General features: G+C 34.2%; 1 protein-coding gene across 1 annotated transcript in view; it reads left to right on the top strand.

Moving 5' to 3' along the window:
• The window catches only part of Smp_125450 (protein tyrosine kinase), a gene marked incomplete at its 5' end in the record, with an annotated part of 46,485 nt that overhangs the window by 20,394 nt on the left and 11,634 nt on the right, over positions 1–14,457 (top strand). The window contains 6 exons of the mRNA XM_018796283.1: positions 125–196; positions 2,550–2,706; positions 6,237–6,433; positions 8,429–8,553; positions 10,071–10,211; positions 12,252–12,444. Of these exons, the coding sequence (XP_018650511.1) occupies positions 125–196; positions 2,550–2,706; positions 6,237–6,433; positions 8,429–8,553; positions 10,071–10,211; positions 12,252–12,444 (885 nt within the window). The remainder of the gene's footprint in view (positions 1–124; positions 197–2,549; positions 2,707–6,236; positions 6,434–8,428; positions 8,554–10,070; positions 10,212–12,251; positions 12,445–14,457) is intronic.

The following is a 14,457-nucleotide window of genomic DNA, read 5'->3' on the forward strand; positions in this document are numbered from 1 at the left end:
TACATGCAAAATGCTAAGAAAAGTTCTAAAAATTACTTAATTCATTGTGTTACTCGTTTTGGTTTTATACTATCAATAAAACACTGTACCAATACCAAAATCTGTTCATTTTCTTTCTTTCAAGGATATAATCAAAAAAGATTCCATAAATTTAGATTGGGAATTCAAACTTTCCTTAATAACGGATGTTGTCAAAGTGAGTGATATTTTGAACGTTTTATTTGAGAATAAATATTAGTTCCTTTGTAAGATTTCTTTCGAATCAGAATAACTGTCATACTGTTTAAAACAAAAAGTGAACGAAAAATAGTGATTGCACTATTTCCATAGTTCGATTCACGAGTTGGACCATAATTGAAAATCTGAAATCACTGAACGAGCGTTTTGTCTCAGTACGCAGCTCCTAACTGGTGCACATTTACGATCCCGCACATTGAATTCGAACGTTTAACCTCTAGACCACTGAGCAGGCATGAAACGGTGTTAATGTCTAACTTCAATCGATCTGTGATCTTTCATAACCCTACTTCCATTGTCTGAGGTTGATAACTGTCTCATACCCGACACAGATTGGGCTCCATTGAAGTACAGTGAAAAATGTTTGTTCATGTGAAATATTAAGACAGAATTGTTTTCCTTATAAGATGGAATAAAGTCAAATGAATATTCACCTCTGCAAAAGGAGAAATATCTTTCAGAAATACCTTTGAAAATATTTTTAAGGAATTGAATCTTATACAAATGAATAAAAGTAAATCCAAATCTTTAAATAACCGATTGTATCAACGAATAAAAATGAAGAAAATTCAGTGAATATATATATATATATATATATATGCACCACACAAAAATTTGTTATTTCATTTAATTGTGTGAGAATTATGATACTGCCCGGGTGCCCAGACCGAAGCAGGTGCTTTTCTTAAGGGGCCACACCCGGAGCCTTTGACCTAAAGGTCTGATCCACAATACAGTGGAGCATCGTGAGGAGATGCAGTCCCATGGTAGTCCGTGACCAACGATTGATTCATACGCCATTTGTTCCTTCAGGATACCGGAGCCCATGTGCACCATTGTTTTGGAATCAGGGTTTTCCAACTCCCCTAGGTGGACTTTCCGTGTCCACCAATCCGGTTAAAGCGCCGGACATTCGCTTTTTGTCCTCTCAGTTTCATAAAAAACACCTTCTGAGAGAGAAGGCAGTGTGTAAGACTTCCCTGGTAGAGGCTGTATACGCGTGGTCGTGTGAGAGCATTTCGAGAAAGAGGACGGACCCTCCACACTCTCGGCCGTACCAGAGCATTTGCAGGCTCTTTTTAACGAAATCATTTGCTTAAGCTGTGCATTCATATTTATAGTTGTATGGTGAATATATGTTACAGAAGGGAATTAGGGCCAAGGAAGGATGACATATTGGACGTTTCGTTTTTGCATGCATATTTCGGGCTTGAAATCTGCTCAAGATGCACATATTTTAACAGAAACTGATTCAATGTCTTTGTGAATAGTAACAACGAAGAATTAAAAATAATTTTACTACTACATTGATATCTGTGAAAGATGACAGATGCAGTTGATTATTAAATATTAATGTGTTGGGATTTGAGATAATATGTACTGATTACAAGTCTTTATGTGAGAATGAAACTCACATACTGAACTTGTTATATCGGGAAGAGAATTATGAATGGTAACTTTTGAGGACTTTTTATGGACCAATATGATATGTATATTTCCTATTGTATAACTGTTATTAACTAAACTATTCATACTTTTGTCCCTCTTATTATTACTGCCTCCCATATTCACAGCCACAATTGGCTGAATCTTGTACTAATGTTATTTTCTTGCAATAGTCATTTAAAGTAACTTTTTATTATCAGAAAGGGGTTTTATGGATATTGTAGTAATTTAATAGTTGACTTCCTGAGTCGATTGGATCTAGACGATGATGGAAAACCTGGAAGTACTGAATAGCAATTTTTCTTAATGCCAGACTCATTTTTATTGTTTTCTGTAATCGGAATACAAATGCTTAACCGTATGCTAACTAGTGACTGGCTCTATGAGGTATTTCCTAGAGTTCTAATGAGAAGCAGTGACCATTGAAGTTCAACCAAGTCTGCTGTGAGATAGTAACTTACTGAAGACAATGTTTGACGGTGGCACAATTTCGTGGATTGGTTGAAGTTAGACAATAACACCGTTGGATGCCGGCCCAGTGGTCTAGTGATTAAGTGCTCACGCGCGAAACTCATAGGTCCTGGGTTCCACTCTCGCGAGGCGGAATCGTGGATGCGCACTGCTGAGGAGTCCCGCAATGGGACGAAACTGTCGTCCAGTGCTTCCAGGTTTTCCATGGTGGTCTAGCTTCAATCGACTCATGATTTCAACTATATAATATTAATGTATTCTTGCAATTATTTGCATTCTTACTATACATTAACATCTAAATGGTATTTATGATATATCAAATATACAATTTAAACAATATCAATTGTATAGCAAATGAACTATTATATAAATATATTTATTTATTTATTCAAAAGGGTATGAGATATATTCATTCATGTCCAATTAAAAAACATGGTTGGCTTAAATCTACAAATTGTTGTGTAGATGGTCGATGGGTTGTAAAAATAACCGATTATGGATTACCAGAAATTTTTGGTATTTATGGTACTAATAGAAAGATGAAAGATGAAGGTATGTGACAGTAAAGTTTATTATCTTTTTATTTTATTTTTATCAAATGATTGTTTAACTGATCTTACAACAAGAGTTTATTTATATAAATCCATATCTGAATATTATTATCAAGTATGTGTGTTTATGGGCTTTGCACCCTCTAAGTGCAAAGTACTCCTACAAGACTGGCAGGATTCTAATCCTGTACTCACTCTGGATGGTGAGCAGATTGAAGTAGTTGAGAAGTTCGTGTATCTAGGTAGCTACATAAGTGCTGGTGGTGGCGTGAGTGATGAGATCGATGCACGTATAATGAAAGCCAGAGCGGCTTATGCCAATCTGGGCCATCTTTGGCGCCTTCGTGATGTTAGTCTGGCTGTAAAAGGTCGGATCTACAACGCGTCGGTGAGAGCAGTTATGCTCTATGCTTGTGAAACCTGGCCTCTCCGAGTTGAGGATGTTAGACGTCTCTCTGTGTTCGATCATCGTTGTCTCCGAAGGATTGCTGACATCCAGTGGCAACACCATGTTAGTAATGCAGAGGTTCGGCATCGTGTGTTCGGGCGCAGAGACGATAATTCAATTGGTGTCAGCATCTTGAAACACCGACTTCGGTGGCTTGGACATGTTTTACGAATGTCGTCCCAGAGACTTCCACGTCGTGCATTATTTGCCGACCCTGGGACTGGTTGGAAAAAGCGGAGAGGAGGTCAGGGTATGACATGGTGTCGTGGCATGAAAGAAAGCTGCAAAGGGCTAGCTTCTGTTGGTCCTTCACAACTCCCTGGCTGGGGTCCGAGAGATGGTGCAACATAGTGGCTAGAGACGTTATCAGATATGGCTCAGAATAGAAGTCAGTGGCAAGCCTGCAGTTTTTTCTTTTACTTTCTACATAAAGAGTGGTTCTAACTTTCTTAACTGAAAGAGTCTTCTGGTTGTACATTTCAGTCCGCCTTATCTTTTCATCCCTTCTCTTCCTATTTTCATTATTTTGTGTGGTGCATATGTATCTGGTGCCCTTTTGTACCAATATGTGTGTTTAAATAAATAAATAAATAATCAAAATAATTAGGTGAGCTTATAAGTTATGGACGACATTTGAGAGACGCTAAACTGACCTTGAGAGAATCCACCTAATACCCAGGAACAAATGAGGGTTATAAACCTCTATGAGAAATTAGAATTAGGATTTACAGTTGATGATTAAAGTTAGAAATCAGATTTAGGATTTTCATCACAAACTGACATCAACTATAATGTCAAAATTCTATTTAGTCCAATGGATAAATGAATTTTGCGCCAAGATCCAAGACTTGTTATCCTATACGTGATTGGTTCATCTATAAATTATAGTCTCGCCAATAATTATTAACTTAAATGTATTAAGAAGAAACAAATGATTTGTTAAGATCATTGGAGTCACTAAAGATGACCGAATTGATCTAAACACTGACTATACGTCAAACATCAGTAGTATTGACCAAATGAGTAAATGTACATTTTTTAAAGAATTAATAATTGTCAATTAGGTACACATATAGTAATAATTGGTAGCTAATTTTATTCTTGTCAAATGAGTTTTCCTTTAAATTATCATAGACAGTTCTGTCCATTAGATTTTACATTCAAATTTTTAACCCTTAATTAATTACAGAAATGTCACTCCTGAATAGATTTAGAATTATAATCCCACTACGTCTGTAGTGTACGAGAACACAGGTAGAGAGAACCAAATATATCCTGATACAACGTTAAAGAACATCTAGCTAAAATCTAAGAACCATACAGGAAATACTTAATTTTCAAAATGTTCATTATTTGTCTCAGGTTTTATTGATCCTTCATTTCCATACCAATCACTCTCTGTTCTCGTTCTCTTCTTTTCGATTTTTTCAACCTTCTGCTTCCAGACATTTAACTTTCGATTGATGATTTATACTAATTATATCTGTCAACATCAGTAGCACCCGCCACACTCCATATTACATTAAAATGCATTTTTTCATACCCACATTCTGAGGCACAAATTATTATAGTGACATATTGTACATATTCACCTTGAGCGAAAACAACTTGACATTGAAATGTTCAGACATATAATGATTGCGATTGTACTTAAATTATTCTGCATTGTTTCCTATTTACTATTTATTTAATCTAAAGAGGTGGCTTGGATGAAGTCACGAAACGTCAGAAATACAGTTTTCTACTGACCGAGATATCACAAGTCATATATTTATTATTAATTTGTTGGTTCATTTTTTAACATAATTTTATTTATTTAATAAATTATTTACTTTCATTCTCATTTTGTACTCCTATGCTTGGTAATTCGGTTTCAGTTTATTCCTTTATTATTCTCAGTAGAGAATTGTGGAGGTTGTTGAGTCTCAGTTGAGATCATGAATCGATCAATGTTGGAACACCATTGAAAATCTGGAAGCACTGAATGTCCATTCCGTCCTATTATGGGACTCGACAATGCACATACGCGATCCCTCACACGGGACTCGAACCCAGAACCTTTGACTGTCCAGTGCTTCCAGTTTTTCAATGGTGGCCTAACAATGATGCATTCATGATATCAGTCTAAATTCTGGGTTATTATTTTCACAAAGATTGTTTCTATTCACAATGCTTGATGGCCAGTTACACTGTATTCTAACATTCTTTAGTGAAGTGTTGTTGACTTGCATATGTTGTACATGGTTATACTGGGCTCCGATATCTATTCACAAACACTTACTGTGGGAAATAAATTAAAATGATGCTCAGCTCTAGTGCTTTTATTATAAGGAGTGTTCATATTCTGTGACCAATACAAAAATGATACTTATTCGAAGAGTATTGTACATTAATAAGATTTGTTGGCTTGTATATTTTCTAAACACTGTAAAATTAAGGAATTAAAGTGATCAATCGGCAAACTAAATGTGATTTTCAAAATTTTTATTGCTGAATTGGTTTTTAAAACAATAATACTATCGCTTCAATTGTCAGACTTCTGTAACTGCTGATACAAATCTCCTGAGTAAAGTCATCATTCAATCAACCATTATTCGATACTGTAAAAACCAGTTTTTGCATTGTTTCGTTATGAAGCAAATTTGGAATATTTCACTTAAATTTAGGACCATACGCTTTCAATAAACATCAAATATCTATTTGTAAGTCAATCATCTGTAAACCCAAGGAATCGGCTCTAGATCGGAAAATCACTAATTTTCATAGTTTAAACCACAAACTTATATTGATTAGAAAATCGTCGAAAACCTTGGAGTACTGGATGGATGTTCAGTCGCAGTATGGGACTCTCCAGAGTTACGTATCTGCAGCCGACATCCGGGAAATGAACCCTACACATTCAACCTCGTGTATAAGCACTTAATTTCAAGACAACTAAGCCGGTATTCAACGGTGATAATGTCTAATTCTAACGAATTCACGATATTATACAACCCTCACCTAGAATTTTCAGAAATTCTTTCTAAAATCTAATTTAAATGTATATGTTTCCCTTTCGTTTTCTATTGAAACAATAAATCCAGAATGGTTATGGACAGCACCAGAACATTTACGTGAAGAAACAAATATTTATACTGGCAGCCCGAAAGGTGATGTTTATTCATTTTCTATTGTAATGCAAGAAATTATTACACGAGATGAACCTTATGGAATGCTTGGATTAACTGCATCAGAAATATTAAGTAAAGTTCGTAAACCACCACCACTGTGTCGACCAAAAGTAAGTATTGAAATATTACTATATTAGTTGTTACCGCGATCCTAACAAATTATTGAATTAGTCAGTTATATATATATATATATATATATATATATATAGTTGAGATCATGAGTCAATTGAAGCTAGACGACCATGGAAAACCTAGGATCACTGGACGGCCGTTTCGTTCTATTGTGGGACTCCTCAGCAGTGCGTGATCGTGGATGCGCACTTGATCTCAACCATATAAAATTACTAAAATCTCCACTGAACCCCCTTCTTATATATACATATATATATAATAGTTATGGGATTTTGATTTTACATTGTTGAAAATTTGTATCCATGATATGAGTTATTGATTATCAAATGATGGGTTCTATTCAGTTGAAATTCATTTTAATTTATTTTTGGTCGTGTAAATATATCTTCATATATCATCTTAATTTTATGCTATGTATCGAGTCATATCAGTTCAAAGGCTATTTCCCCGGGATTAAAGGTTTGCATTATAACTAGTCTAGATTGTACATACAATCTGAATAATAATGGGGTTTGTATTTTACTCACCAACAAGCATGGTCTGAATAACACTGTTCTCAGTTATGTCACTGGCTAGTACTATGATTATTCATTCTTGATTTTGATTGCTATTAAAAGAAAGAAACCAAATAGGTACACTGTGAATTCTGTAATTTACATAACTTCTCAAATCTTAAAACATTTTCAAAATTAACATGTAAATCCATTATGACAAAGGGTACTCAAAGTAGTTTGTAAAGTGTGCAACTAAGTTGTATATACCACTTCAATGTAAATGAGCTAAAGAATGTTGAGTTTAATGTCAATTAAACTAGCTTTAGGTACTAAATATATTGTGACCATTTCAATATAATGACTTTTTATGTAGTCGACAGTTACTTTATGACTTGAGTAATTGTTTCCCACGGTATCATAATGTAAAATTTTGTTTTAATAAGTATGATATTTTCAGATTATACATCATCATGAGATTTACTATAATCGGCATCAGTCTATAATCATTTTTATCCGTACTAGATATATGCAAACTTATTTACTAATAATGTATGTGTTACTTATATCGACATAAGTAGCATATAACGCTAGTCAGAAATAAAATTTCTGGCAGTAGAACCTCAAGAACATCGAGAAGGAAAGAATAGAAACAGGAAACAGTTAATATGGAAATGCAAGAACAATGAATTCTGAGACGATTGACTGGTATTTTCAAAAGGAACAGTTAAGTTTGAAACAACTGATCAACACCTTGAGAATGAAGTATTTGCTGTGTGATTCTCATGTTTTACTTAGATATTCTGTAATTTTATATTAAAATGCATTTGATTGCCCCCACTTATGTTCTCGTTCACTACAATAATAAACTGAAATGCATCTTGAGTAATTAGATTACGAAACACTATCAACCTTAAGAAGTAATTTTATCTCTTGTACACTAATACGTAATTGTATATTCGAATTCGGGAATACATACAGACAACAATATACAATGTCAATATTTTATCAATGAATGATATTTAATACAATCTTATCAAAAAATAACATAAAAATTCTTCTAATTAATGTTTTATTCAATGTAAGACCATGAACTATTGAAGCGTTTCCAATGAAAATAAAGTGGCTTTCTGATGTTCATCTGTACTCAAATATTTCTCAAGTAAAATTGTTCACCAGAGAAATTTTAGAAATGATCTGGCTTAAGCGTTTGCACGCTGGACTGATAGGTTCTGCGTTCGAATCCCACAGGATGGGATCGTGGATGTTCAGTGTTGAGGAGTCCTACAATCGGACGAATTGGCCGTCCAGCGTTTCTAGGCTTTCCATGGTGATCTAGCTTCAATTGACTCATCAACTCAACTATTAAATTACTATAATATCCACAAAACCCCTTTCCGATAATAATTTTTTTCTTAAAATAACAAAATTTTTAATTCCCTCTCATGTTTAAAATGTTCATGTATTATTTTGGCAATTAAGGTATCACAGTCTGAAGCTCCTCCAGCTTATTTAGAATTTATGAAACGTGCATGGGCAGAAAGTCCTGTAATGCGACCAACATTTGAAGAAATCTATCAACAACTTAGACAGCTCAATCAAGGAAAGTAAGTTTAATGAATGATTCTGACCTTAATCATCAATAAATTTACATGAGGAAAATGTATGGAACAAAATTTGGCTAATTACTTCCTTTTAGTGAGTCCAGTAACGAAGTTACATTAAGTAGTAAGCCGTTTCAAAGTGATCTACTCAATATGTTTTGGCAAAATCTGCCCATTGTCAGCCTTCCACATTCTGAACATCACAATGAAAGTTTTTCCATCATTTAAATTTCACGACATAAGCTTATACTTGGATCCATGAAGTCGAAATGCGCTCAGAAATACATACGAAAAATAAACTTAGCGTGTTTTTGTCGATTAACTCTGACAGAAAGCCAATAAACACCATTGTACATACTTTTCATTTGACCTTATATTGGTTAAAATGTAATCAACATTACTATATCGACTTTCATAAATCTTGTTTTAAATTTGTATGTCACATGTGTTTTCTGTTAAGATACTATGGTTTTATTGTTCTACGTAACAAATTCGTTTCATATTATAATTAGAGCATGATTTTCACAAAGATAAACTTACAGGTTAATCTTTATTTGATGGAGTTTTGTTCTCTGAGCTGGATGGTTTGGTCGTGGAGCTTTCATTGTTCTTCTGAACGACAACATCAGCACAAACTTAAGGTTAACAATATGATAGGGTACTATGTTATCTGGTTTCTTAAAATGATTACAATGAATTTATTTTTCTACCTCTAAATGCAAAACACTAGCCATCAATTTGTGAATACTTAAATCCATTTTTAAATGTTTGTTTGAAAAGCCTGATGCTACTTTTAAAACTAAAGTTTTTATTTCTTTAGCTAATTTCATTTAAAAAAGCGCCTCAAAAAATAACTGTTAACTTAAACTATCAATAAATTTCAGCTTATCTAAAGTTCTGGTATTAACAATTATGATTAGTGTTGTGATGGGAGGTGTCCGAAATCTGACACTGATACACGACGTACTACGCGCTAACCCCCCAAATAACTATTTAAGTAAGAACACAATAGTGGACGAGAAATTCTATTGGGCTGCCAAATAAAATGCACAAATACTCGTTGATATATATATAGAACTCTACCCCACAGAAAATCAATCTATTCCTTAGCCGAATATATGTACTTGTACTTCAGGTCACTTCCGATGACCATCGAATGATCTTCTCATTTGGCTATTTCTGATTAGCTAACCATATAAATTGGTATTTGATCATTCAGCGTTTCAATGAATTTTACATGTTTAAGATCGATAGCAAACAATTTAATATTGATAACTTCATGAGCCACAAATCAAAAAAGGAAGATTTAATCCAGTTTTCTTTTGAGCTTCTATGACATATTCATTCCCTTTAGTTTACAGGTCCTCACCTTATATGCAAATTAAACATGAAGTTAATAACTCGACAAGTGTAGGACATTCGAACCATATACTAAGCTTTATTTAGAAATATCTTAATAAATATTTATATTATTATTTGAGAGCAATATGAAAAGGTCTTAACGGATTCGTTTATTTTAGAAAAATCAACATCGTAGATCATATGTTCAAGATGATGGAAAAGTATTCAGCTGACTTGGAAGATCAAGTACGTGTTCGTACAGAAGAATTGGAAACTGAAAAGAAAAAGACTGAATTACTAATAGCAAGAATGCTTCCTCCGTAAGTCTTAAATAAATACAATAATTAAATTTAGCTATTGGTTTAACGAAGTTGGGTACTCTGAGTAATATGGTTTAATTATGAAGAGTTTTCTTTCTGAATAGCATTATCAGAATAAAATGTAGTGTGAACATTTCTAGTAAACGTTTTCTGAGAAGTTCAGAAAGAAATGTGTCAATGAATGCTATTGATCTTTGGTTGAATTCGCTACCCCCTCATCAATCGCCTTACTATCATTTTACAATTTATATGTATTCGACATCATGCACTAGTGAGACTGTGGTTCACTGTCCTGATCATCTAAGAATTTGTTGTAGCATTAGGCAGTGTTAGCATTTTGGAATATAAACTGTATTTGATAGTCAGATATGTTAACTGGTCAGTTCTCTTTTGATCGATTTTATGTCTTCTCAAACACGACTGATCCCGCTGCATAAGTAGTGTGTTATATCCCAATGAAGATTAAATTACGGGTGACTTCTGAGAACTATTAATGAACTAATATGATACATACATATATATTCCCATTGTATAACTTCAGTAACTGGATTATGTATATCTATATTCTTTTTATTATAAGTTTCATATTGACCTATAGATTATTATACGATTTACTGTGCTTAAATTATACTCAGTTTATTAATTATCGTCTCCCACGTTCACAGCCACTTTTTGGCTTGATATTGTATAAATGAAGTCTGTTTGGCCGGTATATAAACCAAGTATTTTTGAAATAAATGATTCGCATAGTGGGAGCTGTTATTGGCGTTCTGGATTCAACTGGACGGGCTAGGAGAATAAGGGACCAATAACGATGCTAGGCTGCTCATACCTGTCGAACGTAATTGGTCTAGCACAATACTAAGATTGAATAAGTCGTATTTCGATCGCCAAATAAATTACGTGATAATTAGCCGGGCTTGAAGTCACAACATGGTGGACGAAAACTCAGGTGGTCAGCACCAATAAATTATTTGGTGCAAATTTACAGAATACCTTATTAAAATATGAAAACCATACATTAAATACATCATTTTCACATATTCCTTCAGTTGTCATTTACATGCTTTATGATTTTTCAATCCTGTTGTTATTCTAATTGCTCTCTATTTCTTTTCCTGTTCTCTTCAATTCAACCTTTTGTTGTTAGGCATTCCACTTGAGATTGATGTAACATACAACTTTTATCTGTCACCATAAGTAGGTTATACTACACAGATATTAGATGATTATGACACTGCAAACGTTTCAAATTACTGACCTATTGTATAATAAATGTGGTATCAGATATTTTTTTAGAAGGATCGTTTTAACACATTCAGCTCATTCAGTCGCACCAAGCTCTTTTATTTGTGGCCATGTCTAAACTGCATCATCAAAATTTAGAAAAATCAAAGTCATGAATATCAATTCTACTACATGTTAGGCATCAGAACTAATCTCTCCAACCTGCTTAACTAAACAATAGTCCTACGCTCAACGCTGACTAGATTCCAGATTGGTTATTGTTGACTGATAAAGTTTGGTTATGTCTACCTTAATATAATTACCACCGATCGAAATAAAAAATCATCGTGTAGATTAATAGATTTCAACTTAGCTACCTAGAACAAAGTAGATTAACAAATTACACTTTACTCTGAGAAGTTTTATCACATTCGGGTAATACATATAAAATTATATACAAATTAGACCAAATGTGGCTTGAACAGAAATTAGGATGCACGTTTCGTCTTGTTTTAGACTCTTCAGTCGGCTTTACTTACACCCAAACCATGTCAAATCAAAAGATAAAAGTATAGTTTGAAATTTTACGTAAGTTAGATTAAACGTTCATTCGAATATCGGTTCATTCAGATTGGTTGATTGTTGAATAACTAATTTTAAAATGGCATAAATTACTGAAGTTCCCATATATGTTATTTGATGTGTTTTCTCAATTCCTTTCGATAATTAACCCTTGTGAATCTAATATGCTTGTATTCTTGGACACTATCTACATTTTGTCAAAACTCTATTATTTATTATTATTTAAAACAGTGTTGTAGCTGAAACTTTAATGTCTGGTAAACCTGTTTGTCCTGAAGCATTTGATGAAGTGACAATCTATTTCAGTGATATTGTTGGTTTTACAACAATATCTGCATTATCTACACCATTTCAAGTTGTTGATCTGTTAAACGATCTTTATACAATGTTTGATTCAACAATTGACTTTTATGATGTATATAAAGTAAGCGTTTTGAACGAACTATGGATGTAAATTGTAAATATGTATGTTATAACTATGTTGAAAAGTGTCCTTTGGTTTAAATATATTTTCCTGCTTAGAATTTATAAGTATTGCTCTAAATCGCTGATATCAGAATACCCTAGTTTGTATTTATAACTTCTGTCAATTTGTGACATGGCACAACTTCTAGATCAACAGGCTGGATTCCGTAAGGATCAGTCAAGCGCAGACCAAATCACCACACTGCGGATCATTGTCGAACAATCAATTAAGTGGAACTCGTCAATAAACATCAACTTCATTGACTATGAGAAGGCCTTTACTGTGTGAACAAGAGAACATTATGGAAACTTCTTCGACACCATGGAATTCCTGAGAAGATTGTCAACACCATCCAGAACTCATACAACGGGCTACAGTGCAAATTCCTATATGGAGGCCAGCTGGCAGACGCATTCCAATTAGCGACCCGAATCAGACAAGCTGTCTACTCTTCCCCTTCCTCTTTCTTCTAGTGGTCGACTGGATTATGGAGACCTAGACTTCTCAGAGAAAGTGTGGAATACAATGGACGACTCAAAATCATTTAGAAGATTTGGACTTCGCAGATGACCTGGCCATTCTATGCCATACACACGAACAAATGTAAATGAAGATAATTAGTGTAGCAGCAATTTCTGAATCAGTAGGCCTCAATATACACAAAGAAAAAAACAAGGTCCTCAAATACAAAACAGAAAACACCAACCCAATCACACTTGAGGGAGAAACTCTGGAAGAGGTTGACAGTTTCACGTATCTGGGTTTCACCATCGATGAACAAGGAGTACCTAGTGCAGACGTAAAGGCGAAGATTGGAAAAAAAAGGACAACATTTCTACACTTGAAGAACAAGATACTCAATCTCCGTTGACCAGATACCATCAGTAATAGCCTACTATGGGATAGAATAAACCAGCTTTAAGATGAAGAGGAAATTAGGAAAAGGCGTTGAAAGTGGATGGGACATCACTAGACCGCATCACGAGACAAGCCCAAACTTGAAATGAAAAAGAGGACGGCCGAAGAACACACTTTGTTGAGAATTAGAAGCAGACATCAAACAGATGAATAGCAACTGGAAAAAGTGAAAAGGATTGTCCAGGACGGTGTTGTATGAAGACTGCTGGTGGACGGCCTATGCTCCTTCATGAAGAGTAAGGTAATTTGTTTGGAATGAAAATTCATAAAGAAACAGCTTCGCTAATGATAAGGAGTTATGGATGTTATAACTAGGCGTTTCAATGGGTGTGAAAATAGTTTTGAAAAAAAATAGGCTAGAAAAATACAGTTTTTCATTTAACACAAATATATATCAAGAATGAAAATTAATCAGACACTGATTCCTGACTGCTAAGATTCTTAGCTTGGAAAGAGTACACTCTCAAATCTAATTATTTGTTCTCTGAAGAAGTGGCTCACACTAAGTCACGAAACGTCAGGAAATCTATTGGTTGGGATATTACAAATATATTATTTATTTATGAAAATCTACCCGATGTCAAACCAGAACTTGATAATGATACTTACACAAGTTTCTTATTCCCTTCTCTTCTCATATTATGATAATATATAATAATGTGTTAAAATCTTGAACATTCATTCAGTTAATTAATTTTTTTAAAAACTGTTTTGAGAAATTTACCTCATTAGATAATCTTGAATTATTCATATAAAAATATTCAAAAGTCTTAGCTGTAATGCTGAAAAAAATTCATTTAATAAAAGAGGTTTTTGTAGAGATTTCAGTAATTTTATAGTTGAAATCATGAGTCAATCGAAGCTAGACCACCATGGAAAACCTGCAAGCACTTGACGGCCGTTTCGTCCTATTGTGGGACTCCTCAACAGCACGCATCCACGATCCCTTCTCGCGAGATTCGAACCCAGGACCTATCAGTCTCACGCGCGACCGCTTAACCTTTAGACCGCTGATCCAGGTTAGAATCTTGTGAGGCGGGATCGTGGATGCGC

The sequence above is a fragment of the Schistosoma mansoni genome, chromosome 2 (assembly GCF_000237925.1).
Source record: "Schistosoma mansoni strain Puerto Rico chromosome 2, complete genome".
In the NCBI taxonomy this organism is placed as follows: domain Eukaryota; kingdom Metazoa; phylum Platyhelminthes; class Trematoda; order Strigeidida; family Schistosomatidae; genus Schistosoma; species Schistosoma mansoni.